Source organism: Mustela erminea, chromosome 4 (assembly GCF_009829155.1).
Source record: "Mustela erminea isolate mMusErm1 chromosome 4, mMusErm1.Pri, whole genome shotgun sequence".
NCBI classification, from domain to species: domain Eukaryota; kingdom Metazoa; phylum Chordata; class Mammalia; order Carnivora; family Mustelidae; genus Mustela; species Mustela erminea.
The window spans coordinates 117,532,268-117,547,061 of NC_045617.1; the positions used below are offsets into that span (position 1 = coordinate 117,532,268).

General features: G+C 50.4%; 1 protein-coding gene across 3 annotated transcripts in view; it reads right to left on the bottom strand.

Annotated features, from left to right (window-relative positions):
• The window catches only part of PPARD (peroxisome proliferator activated receptor delta), an 82,091-nt gene that overhangs the window by 8,866 nt on the left and 58,431 nt on the right, over positions 1-14,794 (bottom strand). For 2 of the 3 annotated variants that reach the window (XM_032340539.1, XM_032340537.1), the window contains one exon: positions 6,419-6,649. In XM_032340539.1, the coding sequence (XP_032196430.1) occupies positions 6,419-6,548 (130 nt within the window). In that variant the 5' untranslated portion in view covers positions 6,549-6,649. Of the gene's footprint in view, positions 1-6,418; positions 6,650-13,908; positions 13,999-14,794 lie in introns of all 3 variants that reach the window. The other variant, XM_032340538.1, reaches the window with a different exon arrangement.

A 14,794-nucleotide genomic window follows, 5' to 3' on the forward strand; every position in this document is an offset into this window, starting at 1 on the left:
TTCTCTCTTTCTGCCTGCCTCTCTGCCTACTTGTGATCTCTGTCTGTCCAATAAATAAATAAAATCTTAAAAAAAAGAAAAGAAAAGAAAAGAAATTCAATGGGGGGATGTCTTATGAGGCCCAGAGAGCCCCCAGAACCAGACCAAGCCTCCTTTCATGTCTCCTGGCCTGCCACTGGCCCGGGGCTCAGGAGCACTAGGATCACTGGGAACCTTGGGAGAAGCCAAGAAACTCCAGCCCCACCAGCCCCTGGGGCAGCCTGAGCTCCAGATCCTTAGGAGATGCCCGGGGTGAACATCTCAGAAGGAAGTGCTAGAAACCAGACTGTGGGGAAACGGGCCCAGGGCGAGTATCAGGTCACTGGGCTGTGGCTGTCCTAGCCCTGGGTTGTGAGCAGACACAGGCTGCAGAACCTGAAAGCAGTTGGTGATGCTTGGTGGTGGCCGGTTAGGGGGACAGGGGCACCCCCTGCCTGTCTGGAATAAATTTCGGAGAATAAAAATAACTGCCACAGAAGGCGGAGAGAGGCAGGAGAGGTGAGGCGCTGGGGTGGGCAGAAGTGTACACACCCTCCAGGGGTAGGCTCTGTGCTGGAGTGCATGTACAGTGGGGATACGGAAGTGGTGGGTGCTTGAGAGTGGGTTTTCTTTCCTTCTTTCTTTTTTCATTAAGATTTTCTTTATCTGACAGAGAGAGAGAGAGAGAGAACGGATGCAGCAGAGAGGGGGAGAAGCAGGCTCCAAGCTGAGCAGGGAGCCAGATGTGGAGCTTGATTGCAGGACCCTGAGATCATGACCTGAGCCGAAGGCAGGCTCTTAATGACTGAGCCACCCAGGCTCCAGGAGTGGGTTTTCTAAAGATAAAGGTTCTGTTTCTTCCTGGCTGACCACCTGGCTTAAGGGTTTATCCCTGATTCTTACCCAAAAGTAATGATGGTAGAATGCTCCCCATTCTGGGGACCAAGTTCTGAAGGTCCCACTGCCTTGCCTATGATCTCCCTGTGTGAGACTGGGGTTCCGAGAGGCCATCCCCCTTACCAGAAGTCTCTGCCTTGCTGCCTCTCAGGTATGCTGGGTGAGGACATGGGCCATACCAGTCTGAGGGCCATCTGCCAGTACAGCTGCTCTTCCCAACAAGCCAGAACGTCCTTCCCCTGGCTCCTCCTCAGCTCTCAGGAAATGTACTTGCTCACCCATTGGCCATCATCTGGGCCCTGAGCCCTGCCTCTGAACTTCCACTCTAGCCACACCTTGCCTGACCCCCTAAACATCTCCTGAGGGCCCATCTCTACCTCTACCCCAGGAAGCGAGGGGGAAAGAACCACCACTTATCAGGCCCCACCAAGAGCTTGTTAGTATCATTCCATATCACCTTGGAAGATAGTGACTGATACCATTTAAAGATAAGGAAACTGGGCACCTGGGTGACTCAATGGGTTAAGCCGCTGCCTTCAGATCAGGTCATGATCTCAGCGTCCTGAGATCGAGTCCTGCATCAGGCTCTCAGCTCTGCAGGAAGCCTGCTTCCCACTCTCTCTCTCTGCCTACTTGTGATCTCTCTCTCTCTCTCTGTCAAATAAATAAATAAATAAATTACCCTTAAAAAAAAAAAAAAAAAAAAAGATAAGGAAACTGAAGTTTGGTGAGGTTAAGGGACCCAGCCAAGGTCATCTGTCTAATACTTGCTGGGACTGGGACTTGAACCTAAACCTGACTTCCTGGTAAAGACTGTGTGTTTACACTAATAATCTCTTTTTTGTGTGCCTCTGTGCACCAGGCATTCTGCTGGATACTTTATATCATTAATCCCATGGGAACCTTAAAATAACCCTTCAAGGAAGGTCTTCTGACCCTTTCATAGATGAGGTTAAGTAACATGCTGACAGTGGCATTGACCAGATTGTTAATTTTATGTGTCACCTCGGCCAGGCCATGGTACCCATGACGACCAGTTTTTGGTTGAACACCAGTCTAGATGGTGCTGTGAAGATATTCTTTTTTTTTTTTTTTTTTTAAGATTTTACTGATTTATTTAAGAGAGAGACAGTGAGAGATAGCATGAGAGGTGAGAAGGTCAGAGGGAGAAGCAGACTTCCCGCAGAGCTGGGAGCCTGATGCGGGACTCTATCCTGGGACTCCAGGATCATGACCCGAGCCGAAGGCAGTTGCTCAACCAACTGAGTCACCCACAGGTGCCTGGGTGGCTCAGTGGGTTAAGCCTCTGCCTTCGGCTCAGGTCATGGTCTCTGGGTCCTGGGATCAAGCCCTGCATTGGGCTCTCTGCTCAGCGGGGAGCCTGCTTCCCTTCCTCTCTCTCTGCCTGCCTCTCTGCCTACTTGTGATCTCTGTCTGTCAAATAAATAAATTAAAAAAGAAGAAGAAGATATTCTTTAGATGTGAGTAAAACTGAAATCATTACTCTCCATAATGTAAGTAGGTCTGGGGCCAATCAGTTGAAGGCCTTATGAAAATAGACAGAGGCCTCCCTAAGAAAGACAGAATTCTGCCTCTGGACTGCCTTCAAACTCAAGCTACAGCATTAGCTGCCCCGGGGTTTCTGGTCTGCTGGCTTGTCCCACAGAATTCAACTTGCCAGCCCTCACAGTTGTGTGAGCCAAGGCCTTAAACACACACACACACAAACTCTCTCTTTCCTGGGGTTTATGGTCTGCTGGGCTGTCCCGCAGAATTCAACTTGCCAGCCCTCCCAGTTGTGTAAGCCAAGGCCTTAAACACACACACACACAAACACACTCTCTCTCTCTATGTGTGCACACATCCTATTGGTAATAACCTAGAACCACCCAACCCCTGGGGCTGAGCTCATACTATTCATTACTACTAATCAATAATTCATGACTATGACAAGCGACGAGACAGGTCACTGCTGAGGATGACACCAGGCCATTATTGGAATGTTTAGACTCAGCGTAAACACTAAGCCCAACACCCAGGGAGTGAACTATCAGTTGTACCATCTTGGATTGCAAGTTCAGCAGACACTATTGACCTTGCTTGCATCATTTCTGTATGGAGGGGAGTTCTCTCGCGTATCTCATCTCCATCACTGGAGGTATGCTGTTGCCAGAGCTGTGATAGTGGCCAGGAGGGTCAACACTATTTACTTTGCTGGCAGAGTCCCAAAGGCAACTAGCTGCTGAAGGCAGGGCCAGTTCTGTGGGACTCTGGAGCTGGGTTATTAAGCAGCCTCCTTACATCTGTCGTCCTGTTCACTTGCACAGTGGGCTTCTCAGGGCTGGCATGCAGTCTTGTCCTCCACTGAAAGGCCAGCCCCCGCCTGGACACCCACTCAGTGCCTGCTGAGAGAGGAGGTGCCAAGGCCAGGAGGAAGGACACTCGGTCTTCCTCAGCCCCAGCTCCACATTAAGACCCCTGACCTCTTCCGAGAGTGTGGATGGGATGCCCATCACTGAAGCAGGAGGGGAAAGCTGCCCCCACCCTTACCCAGCTGGGGGACCCTGGGCATGAGTTCTCTGGTTGCCAAGTGCTCATGGTGAGGCCTGTCCTGCCTGCCTCTCTGTCAGGTGCTGAGCTCGGGACAGAGCTGCAGAACTTCTGAGGGGTCAGAAGGGAAGCAAACTGTGGGAACTTCCTGCAGTTTCAAAGATCAAGGCTGTGTTCCATCCTCCTGAATTCCTGAGGGCACTCCAGAGGCCCAAGTCATAGATTCATGGGGTAGGGTAAAGAACCTCACCCGGCCAGCCCTTGAGGTGGGCAGACTTTAAAGGTAGAGGCTGAGACTGGAGAAGTGAAGGCACCAGCGAAAGCTACTGCTGATGGTCACAGGCTTGAGATCCCTGCCCTGGTTTGTGTGATTCCCGACACAGGATGAGGCTGTGTCCCCAGGGCCCCTCACCTGCCCGCCTTTTTTTGGAAACAAAATTACTTTACTTTTTAAAGAAAAGTGATGCATTTGCTTCTTAAACGGTGAGAGTACTGCAGACTTGAGAAGAACATGTAATGGCGCGCACCACCGTGTGACCCAGCCTCTCCGCCATGATCCTACTCCTCTGAGTTAATGGCACAGCCCTTTGCATGTACACTCTTCTAGTGCCTTCCATGATACTTAAAAGATTATTAAGCAATGGGATCCCCCATTTGGCAGGAGCTCTTTCTCCCGCTGGTAGATTCAGCCCCACCCAGTCCTTGTTAATGACTACACAGCATTCCACAGTCGGTTTTTCCCACAGTTTACATAACTGATTCCCCACAGATGGGCGCTTGCCCATTTGTTGCTTTTCTGAGCAGCACTGCAGTAAGTGAGTGTGGAAATCTCTGTGTGCTCCCAGTGAGTATTTACATGGGATACGTTCCTAGGACGGGGGACTGCAGGGTCAAAGGAATGAAAGAAGTGCTCGCTTGCATAGCCAAGCTGCCCTTCCACCCTGGGTGGCTGGAGGGCCATGTCTTCCGCCTCTGGCCGCAAGAGTCCTCTCTGTTAATCTGACAGGCTAAATGACATCTCATCTTGAAGATATCTTCTTTGATGAGTAGATTGAAAAACACTTTATTTTCTGGCCATCTGTATTTGTCCAATGGTGAACTGCCTGTTTCTATTTTTCTGTTGTTTGTCTTATAGAATTTGCAGGAACTTTTCCTATATGATGGCTTTAACACATAATGATTGTGTTAAACAACCTCCTCCTGTTTCAATTATTGAACAGGGAAGTCTTTCTAGCTCTACTTCATCGATTTATTGGTAAATGGAATCCATTAAAAATCACATCATATATAGCACCACAAGGGGGAAGGTTGGGCTAATTTTTTTCCCAGACAGCTCCCTGTGTGCCCTAAATCCCACTGATAAAGCTCCCCGAGAAGCCATCACCATGTCCACCTTGCCCCATCTGTGCACCCGGGCCCTGCGCTCTGGTCTGCCATTAACAGTGGTATCGTGTGGGGATAGGGTCCCCACAAGGATGTAGGGAAACTCCAGGACAGGGCATTGCTGTGGAGGTAACTTCTGTGGGCCTGGCCCCAGATGTGGGGACAGAGTGGGCCCGGCCAGGTGGTAAGGCCACAAATTCCATGGCCTTCTCTTCCCTTTTCACTCTTCCTCAGTGCCAGACCTTGCTCACTCTTAGCCTCTGGTGTCTCTCCTCTGCTGCCTAACCCTCCCTGCCCATCTCAATTTCAGAACAGTACATGTTATGAGCACTGAATGACTGATCACCAGTGAGCCATTCCTCTTCTGGGAAAGGCTCTAAATTCATCCCAGTCATAGGGTCTCTATATTCATCCTAGTGACCAGCCAACACACAGGATACTGTGGGGGTTTGGGGAGACTTTCTCTTGAGTCTTGAAATCATACCCAGCCCACTTCGGTTATTCCTGGATATGCGGGTGGGATCAGAGGGATGGGATCACGGCCCTTCCCTTACCCTACCCACCCCGTGCCCTGAAGAGGAAGCAGCTCAGCAAAATCCAGGAACTTGTTTTACAGGTTCAAAGTAGTAGGGCTCCAGGATTTGGGCCTTTCTTAACCACAGGCCAGCCAGGAACCTGCTCACCTCAGCAGCCTTGCCCTACCTTAACTCTGACACAGGCCTCCAGAGACCATCCTGTGGGGTGGGCCTGCTCCTCTGCCCTCAATCACCACCTGTGTCTGGGATCTCCTGCAGCTGAAACCCGAGGCCAGATCGGGATGTCCCCTCCCGGAAGTGCATCCTCTCATGACCCTGAGTTCCCCAAGAGGGTAAGGGAGCAAGACTCAGCTGAATGTGCTAGAACTTAGGTGGAGAGAGGAGAGAAGCTAGGGAAGGGGCAGCATCAGCAGCAGGGAAAACCAGAGGCCAAAGAGTGGATTCTGGGTGCCCTTGAAGCTGGACATAACACGATGATGATGAAGATGGGGAGAGAACAGCACACGGTCCCAGGGAGCCGACAAGTGCGATAAGAGAAGCTGAAAACTGGTTTGATGCACAAAAGTAATCTTAATTACAATCATTCAGACGGGCCGCTTAGCACTTACTCCTAATTACAGGGCCGCTCCATGATGTGTGTCATTAGCACCAGATCAATGGAGCTGGGTGCTGCGACTGTTTGTTACGATCACAGGTACAGCTGATCTTCCCAGCATGGGTAAACGCAGACTGGCTCCAGGTCCCCTGGGCGGCAGCAGGGGAATCATACAGATGACGGACACGGATCCCAAATGCTAACTCACTGAATTCTCATGAAAGCCCCTGTCCACATCCCCTACAAGCTGTCGGTTTCAAAGAAAGAAGAAGTGCACTGGCCTGAAGTCCTGTTGCCGAGAAGCACCAGTACAGAGCTGTGAACCCCGGCTGCCCGGCTCTGCCCCTCTGAGCCCATGATGCTGTCTACAGAGGGCAAGAGTTCCTGCTTGGCCCACTCGGTGTCCTTTGCCCTATGTTCCCTTTTGCCCCCTCCTCACCTGTATAGCTGCTGGAAGGAAGAGAGCGCTCTGGTCCTCCATTGAGGTCTGGGGTTCCTTCTGCCTCTGCCACTTCCTTTTTCTCCTCCTCTTCCCGGATCTCAGGGGCTTCCCCCGGCAGCTGCTCCATGGCTGATTTCCCCTCGGCGCCACGCCTGCAGGCCCGCTCATAGCTCTGGCATCATCTGGGTCTGAACGCAGAGGGACCTCTACAGGGCAGCTGCCATCAGCCTGGGCCAAGGGGAAGATAGGAAGAGCATGAGAAGGTCAGAGAGGAGGGCATGTGAGAGGGCTACCACTGGCAGGGGGGCAGTATGGAGGGGGATCCCCTGCTCTGCTCCTTCACGGCAGGCACGCCTCCTCCCTGTAGCTCTAGCCCACGGGCTCTGCTCCTTGTACCGTGTCCCTTCTCCTCCTGCCCTCTGGGGGGTTGGAGCAGTCTCCACGAACCAGACAGGGCGACACATCCCTGAACCCTCTTCCCCTCCTCGGCCCCATCCTGCTCTTTGTGCTAGATCAGAATGACTTCAGGGGCTTTTTCCAACCCTGCAGTCCTCCTTGAGATCCTGACACACATCATGCCTCCTAACCCCCATCCTTCCCCTCCAGCACTCAGGCTCTCCTATGCCAAAAGTTTTTTTTTTTTTTTAAGATTTTATTTATTTGACACAGATCTCAAGTAGACAGAGCAGCAGGCAGGGGGGCGGGGAAGCAGGCTCCCCGCTGAGCAGAGAGCCCGATGTGGGGCTCGATCCCAGGACCCTGAGGTCATGACCTGAGCCAAAGGCAGAGGCTTAACCCACTGAGCCACCCAGGCACCCCATACGCCACAAACTTTGGAGGGAGTAAGTCCTATCCTTCCTGTGTTTGGGTGTGGGGGGAAGAAAAAAGACCCAAGGCTCTGTTAGGTGCTAGGCTTGCAGCTGGCAGATTTGCAACTAGATCTTCAGCAGCCCAGCCAGCAGGTAAGGGGCCAGGTGCTCTGTCCAGGAATTTTTCTGAGGTGGAGTCCTGGGTGGGGACTCCTGCATGGAGGAGGCAGTTCTGACTCGGCAAGTGACATATTGCCCACAAATGCCACCATCGCGTCAGTGGTGGTAAGACCATGAGGTGTTGTGCTGGTAGGGACCAGCAGGGAGACACCTTGAGAGTGGGGTGGATTTTGACCAGAGATGGCATGGAACTTGTGTTGAGAAAAGCATGAGAAAAGACTCAGAGGCAGCACAGCGGGGAGCAGTGAGGATCCCAGTGGCCACAGAGCGAGCCCTGTGGGAGCGAGGATTTGGAGGGATGGCTGGGAAGGTGGGCTGCGTCCAGGCACGTGTGAGCAACTGAATCTATCCCAAGGCAGTGCAGGCTGGGGGAGGATTGAGAGCATTCAAGACCTGCTTTAGGGAAATCTAAGCATCTGTGGGCTTTCTAGATGTGCCAGAGGCAGCTTGAGCTCAACCTATTCAAACAGAACCCACCATCTGCCCTCAAACCCACCCTTCCTCTGGTAATACCTACTTTAGTGATCTGCATTGCCCATCTACCCACTTAGCAAACCCAGAAGTCAGGGGTCAATGGAGACTCTTCCCTCTCCCATGCTGCTCCACACTTACACACTTGGACGGACACTGCAACTACTGGGGAGTTTTTCAAAATAGAGATGTCTGGGCTTATCCCTAGAGAGTCTCATCAAATGGTCTGGGGGAGCTGCCTGAGCACTTGGGATCTTTGTTTTTAATTCTCCTGGTGATTGTCACATGCAGCCAAGCTTGAGAACCACTGCTCCACAGCAAGGCTGCTTCCAGCAGACAGTAAATCTTCCCTCTCCCAGCAATCCTTTCCAGGAGGCTTTCATTTTCCCTTGTTTGGATGGACAACAACCTCTTCCAGTTTGTCTGGGAAGGGAGTTTGGAAATTTGGCCGTAGAGTCTAAGAGCTGGGAAATTGGGAATGTGGAGATGTGCCGGGCATCCTCGTTGATCTGACTGATGGTCATGGGAAGGGATTCAGTTCACCAAAGGAAAAACAATGTGTCAAGGGAGGTCAGGGGCATAGGCACCAGAGCCAACAGAGCACTGGCCAGGCGCAGGACAGACATGGGACAACCAATTTGGAGTCATGGGAAGGGCTGTTTCACGGGGGCGAGCTCAACTGTGTCAAAAGCTGCAGAGTTGAAGGCTGATAAACTGACACATGAACCCTGGGTTCAGTGACCGCCAGGTCATCAGTGACCTTGTGAGGCAAGTTTCAGTCAAGTGGTTAGGATGGAAACTGGGACTCTGGAGAATAAGTGGGAGGGAGGGAGGTAGTATGGCAAATGGAGGCTCGGTTTTTGGTAAATATGTTGAGGAAATAAAGGTACTGGCTCAAGAAAGTGGCAAAATCAGGAAGAAGATTTTTGGACTAGAGGAGACTCGAGTAAGCCATGGGTAGAGGAGAGGCCTGCAGAGAAAGACCATCTGAAGATTCAAGGCCGGGTAGCTGGGACATAATGACTGATGGGAGGGGACTAATTCAAGGGCACAGGAGGAAGAATATACCAAGAAGTATCATGGCAGCTGGGGAGGAGGTTGTTAAAGCTCATACTGGATGGGATGGCCTCAGTCTTTGAGTTAATAAAGTAGGAGGGAAAGTTGTCCACTGAGAGTACAAGATGGGACTTGCAGAAAGCAAAGAGGCTGGGTGGGGGCACTTTGGCAAACACAACACAGAATTAGTTGGAGAAGAATAAAAAGAAGGATAGCAAAGCCATGATAATTAAAACAGTGTCACACTGGCACATGAATAGACAATCAATGAAAGAGAATACAGAGTCCATAAATAGATGCTAACACATACAGAATGTTAACATGTTATAGAGACAGTACTTCACATCAAAGAGAACAAATGGGTTCTCCAATAAATGGTAATGGGGCAACAGAGTAGCCATCTGGAAAAATTAAGATGGATCTCTACCTCAAATCTTCTATCAAGATGAGGTCCCAGTAAATAAAAAAAATTTTTTTTAAGTTAAAACAAAAATATAGGGGTTCCTGGCTGGCTCAGGGGGTTAAGCCTCTGCCTTCAGCTTGGGTCATGATCTCACGGTCCTGGGATCAAGCCCCACATCTGGCTCTCTGCTCAGCAGGGAGCCTGCTTCCCTTTCCCTCTCTGACTGCCTCTCTGCCTACTTGTGATCTCTGTCAAATAAATAAATAAAATCTTAAAAAAAAAAACCCACCCAAAATATATGCATTATTGGACACCTCGCTCTCTCAGTCCATGGAGCATGGAATTCTAGATCTCAGGATCATGGGTTCAAGCCCCATGGTGGACACAGAGACTACTTTAAAAAATTATATATATATGTACAAATATACACACACACATATGTAAACTTTCAACATGGTAGAAAAAATCATAACAAAAAAAGATAATAAACTGGGAAAAATATCTGCAACTCTCATCAAGGGGCTAATTTCTCTAAAACATTTCCTATAGGGCGCCTGGGTGGCTCAGTGGGTTGAGCCGCTGCCTTCGGCTCAGGTCATGATCTCAGGATCCTGGGATCGAGTCCCTCATCGGGCTCTCTGCTCAGCAGGGAGCCTGCTTCCTCCTCTCTCTCTCTCTCTGCCTGCCTCTCTGCCTACTTGTGATCTCTCTCTGTCAAATAAATAAATAAAATCTTTAAAAAAAAAAAAAAAAAAACATTTCCTATAAACAAGAGGCCAGCCACCTCAGAGATAAATGGGCCTGAGATATGAAACATGTATACAAAAAAGGTACCCATTTGAAAAGCTGAGCATCACTCATAAAAAAAAGAAATACACAATACTCAAATACACTTTTTAAGATCAGATTAAAACAAACGCTAACATGTTGCTAAACACGTGGGGAAACATAATCTCACACAGCCCTGATGGAGAGGTAGGCTGGCATGACCTCTGAAGAGGGTAACTTGCTTACATTTATCTAAATTACAGGTACACATTCCCTATGACCCAGAAATGCCACTTCTGGGCTTTATGCTACAGCTGTGTTTCCACTTTAGCAAAATAACAGAACTTTCCGTTAGTACACGGTTATCCATTACAGTAGTATCGGACTAGTAAGAGGCAAGGGACACACCAAATGTCTATAATCAGGGGGCTTAGTAAACAAATTAGGACATGGGGACAGAAATTCTATGCAGCCACAAACAAGAATCATGATGTTTATGGACCAGAAAGGAAGTATCTTTATATCTCCATCCACATATTAAAAAGGGAATAGAGGAACTTGCAGAAGGAATTGAAGAGCTACACCTCATGCAAAAAAGATAAACCAAAGTTTTCGTTTGCTTGCATGTGTGTGAGTGTGTGTAAGGCAGGAAGGCCCCAGAAGAATTGGGAATACTGGTCGCCTCTGGGTCGCTAGCGGGAGAGAGGTCTTTTCACAGTACCTTTTGTGCCTTTTAAACTCTGAACTACAGGCATGTTATCTGTTCTGAAAAGCATTTAAACTGGAATAAAGAGGCAAAATCTACAAATGATAATGTAGAAGAGGAGAGGGAGACAGCTGGAAGTGCTCGGGCAAATACAGATGGAAAAACGTCTGAGGTAACCACTATAATACCATAAATAGCATGTGTGGTTGCCAAATTACTACAGTAGAACAGGAAAACTTAGAAGTCATGTAAAACTCTTGCTTTCTGACTGCAAAAGTGTCACAGATGGGACACTATGGAGACACAGAAACTCAATGTGATGTAAGGCAGATTGGATCCTAGAACAGAAAGAGGACAGTGGTAGCAGAACTGGTAGGACTGAATTTAAAACCCTCTTAGTTTGTAGCGCTGAAGCCATGTTCATTTCTTAGTATGGGTAAGTGTCTGGCATTTTTCTACAATGTTCACATTAGGGGAAGCTGGATGAAGGGCACATGGGAACTCTGTGTGATCTCTGTGAGATTTCTGTAACTCTCCAGTTTTTTCAAAATAGAATATTTTTTTAAAAGCTTAAAAACTCCTGGCTTGGGGCGCCTGGGTGGCTCAGTGGGTTAAAGTCTCTGCTTTTGGCTCGGGTCATGATCCCAGGGTCCTGGGATCGAGCCCCACATCGGGCTCTCTGCTCAGCGGGGAGCCTGCTTCTTCCTCTCTCTGCCTGCCTCTCTGCCTACTTGTAATCTCTGCCTGTCAAACAAATAAATAAAAATCTTTAAAATAAAAACAAAAAACAAAAAAAAAACCCTCCTGGCTTTCTGACTTCTCTTGAAAATTGGGCAGACCTAGCCACTGGGTACCCGCATGGCGCCGACACCACCCTGGGAGCTGAGCAGTGGCCTCCCCTTTACCTGGACAAGTGCTAGCCACTGACACCCATGATTCTGGCTATTTCCTGCGGGGTCACTTCCTTGGCTGTTTTGCTCATGCCCACTGTGTGAGGTGTTCCCTCCTGCAAGAATCTGAGTCTGTTTAGCATAAATCAGTTCCTCAAGGATCAATCACTGGTCATCAAATTAGACCTGGAGCATGGCGGTCCCTGAATACATGTGGCTCTGATTACAAGGGACAGCCTTCTTGGTGTTTGCCCAACGCCATTCCCCCCTCTTCCTTACTGAGGCCCAATTTTTTGGATCAGGCACATGCTTAGTCAAACACTCCATTTCCCAAGCTCCCCTGCAGCTACTGTGTTCACCTGAGACAATGCTGACCAATAGATAAACAGAAATCTACTGGGAGGGCCTTCTGAAAATAGGTTTTTCCCTGATCAGCAGAGACCAATGTCTACCTTCCCCTTTTCCCGCCCTGGGCTAGGAATACTGGCTCTGGAGCTGGAGCAGCAGCAGATAAGTTAAGAGGTGGGCCGGGAGGAGAGAAGGGATCCCGGGCCACTGCTCCCCTAGCCCTGGAATGCCTGTCTCTGGACTCCCTGCTGCGGGAGACAAGGAAACGCCCATTTCACAAGCCCAGTTTGCCAGATTTCAGCTGCAGGCACAACCCTAACAGAAACAACGCGGTATCAGACACTGAGCTAAAGAGGAGAATGGGCTCCTAGGAGGGGGCTGGCGCCAACACTGGGAAAAGGACCTTGGCCATGATCACCGGGAGCAGTCAGTGGAGATGGTGGCACGTAGTAAACGCTCCAAAAACACAAGTAATTCTCTGAGTAACAAGGACCAGGGACACTGATTGTCCTACTCCACAGGACTGAAGAGGGGGCAGTATGCTAACACAAGAAGGCTCAGATGTGACTCCCACGAGCTGCAAGCACAGTGGTGGCAATGACCACAGGGTAAGTGGCGTGAGGCAGAGAACAGACTGTTTCTGGCTATGCGAAGCTTGGCTGTCAGTGGACACAGGGAAATGCACACCAGACTGTGGTGATGAGAACTGGGGAGGAAGGACATGAAGATTTGGGGTCCCCCTTAGCAGCTGAAAACAGAGGAGGGAAAGCTACAACACAGCCTCATATAGATAACTTGATAAAACCTTTTCTCGCTCATTCCCTCACACCCTCTGATCCTCTGAGTGACTCTGGGGAGATGGGAAAGAGTTCACAGTCAGTCCTGAGTCCTGGAAGCAGGGGGTGGGAGCTGACTGAGCACCCACTACATGCCATGTTTGGTGCATGGAAAAGAGGCTCTGCTCCATTCTCCCAAGCTCTGGCAGTCGAACCTTGTGTGCTCCTCTGGGGAGGGAAGTGACAGAAAGCTCAGGCTTGTGGAGCCAGTCTCTCAGAGAACGTGCCAAGGATAAAGCAGAAGACGACAGGGTCTCAGACATCATGGGGTCTGAGCCTGGCCAGACTTCCGAAGAACCGCGGGCAGTGGGCCACCTTACGCACCTCTGACACCTTGAGCCTCATCTCCTGCTTCTGCCACCCGCAGAAGGTTATGTCACGTGACCGGGGGAACTGTTAACAGTTTCCGGGGGGTGCAAACGAATGCCTCTTGAAACAGATGTGGATCTGGGCTCTGGCTAGAGTTTTGGATTTGGGGCCAGGGGCCCTGGATTCTAGGCAGATGCTCCTCCCCTGACTGGAGCTGTCCCTTCTGACTGTGACCAGCAGGAGGGGGAGGGGAACAGTAGTCTGGTTGTTCTAAACCCACGCACATCCCTTGGGCTGTTTCATATTTAGATGGAACCGCTGTGCTGTAGCCCATCCTTGCTTTTTGCCAGAAACTACCTTTTCACACAGCCCCAGCTATTCCATCTGCCCGCAGCCAAGGCCGCCCCACTGCCACTGCTGTTCTCAGCTTGCCTGGTCAGGGGTTACTCTGATCCCGGGGCCCTCTCCTGACCCAACTGGGCCCAGGCCCGCAGGCTGGCCATTCCTCAGGGGGCTGCCACCCCACTACCACTATTCCTACAGTGGACCTTATTTCCCTTCCTTTCTGCAGCCCTAGCACTGAAGGAGCACATGCAGGCACCAGGTCTAACTTCGGTGTGGCTGGGAAGCCCAGGGCTTTCCTGCTGCGACCCCCCATTAATGGCCCAGAGCCAGAAACCCCTGATTGTGTCCCAGTGTCAGCCCACTTACGAGGTTGGTGCTGTCATCAGATAGGACAAGGGTCCTGAAGCCAGAATGAGGAGGTGCTGTTCTGCCGCCATCAGACACAAAATGGAGTCTCTGGCGAAAGAATTTCTTGTAAACCAAATGCCCTCCCACCCTGATTCTGGCACGTACACGTGTGTTGTTTGTATTCATGCTCACACAAGCCAGCAGTACAAGCAAACCCAGTGCTCCCAATCTGGTACCCACTTTTTTTTTTTTTTTAGATTAGTTATTTCAGAGAGAGAGAGAGAGAGAGAGAGCGTGTGTGTGTGTATGAGCAGGGGGAGGAGTCGGGGAAGAGGGTGAGATTCTCAAGCAGACTTCATGCTGAGCATGAAGCCCAACGTGGGGCTCGATCCCATGAGTGAGATCATGACCTGAGCTGAAACCAAGAACTGGATGCCTAATTGACCGAGCTACCCCTCCAATACCCACTCTTTTCCCCCAAGAAGAATGCCAGGCCTTTTGGGAGGGAAGGCAAGGGGGAGGCGCACACTCCATCCACTTGCCATCAGGCAGGTCTAGTTCATGGGCAGAGATAATCAGGAGCTTAGTCGAAATGACCCAGAGCTGTACAGAGGCCTGCTCTGGTGTCCAAGCAACAAAGCCGCCTGGGGCCCTAATCCATCCCCCAAAGTCTAGACATCCTCAGGAGGTGGAGTGCTCCTGCCACCCACCGGCAGGCTGCCTGCTAGGACTGGGGTCAGGCAGGGTGCTGGAGCCCCACTCCTCTCTCAGAGCTGTGGTACAGGCTGATAGGCTTCTCCCTGCACCAGAGCCCAAGCTGGGTCACAGCTCTAAGCCTCCAGCTCACCACTTCCATCGCAGTGGTACTGGCTTCCCTTCTACCGGGGCTTACTATATCCCAGGC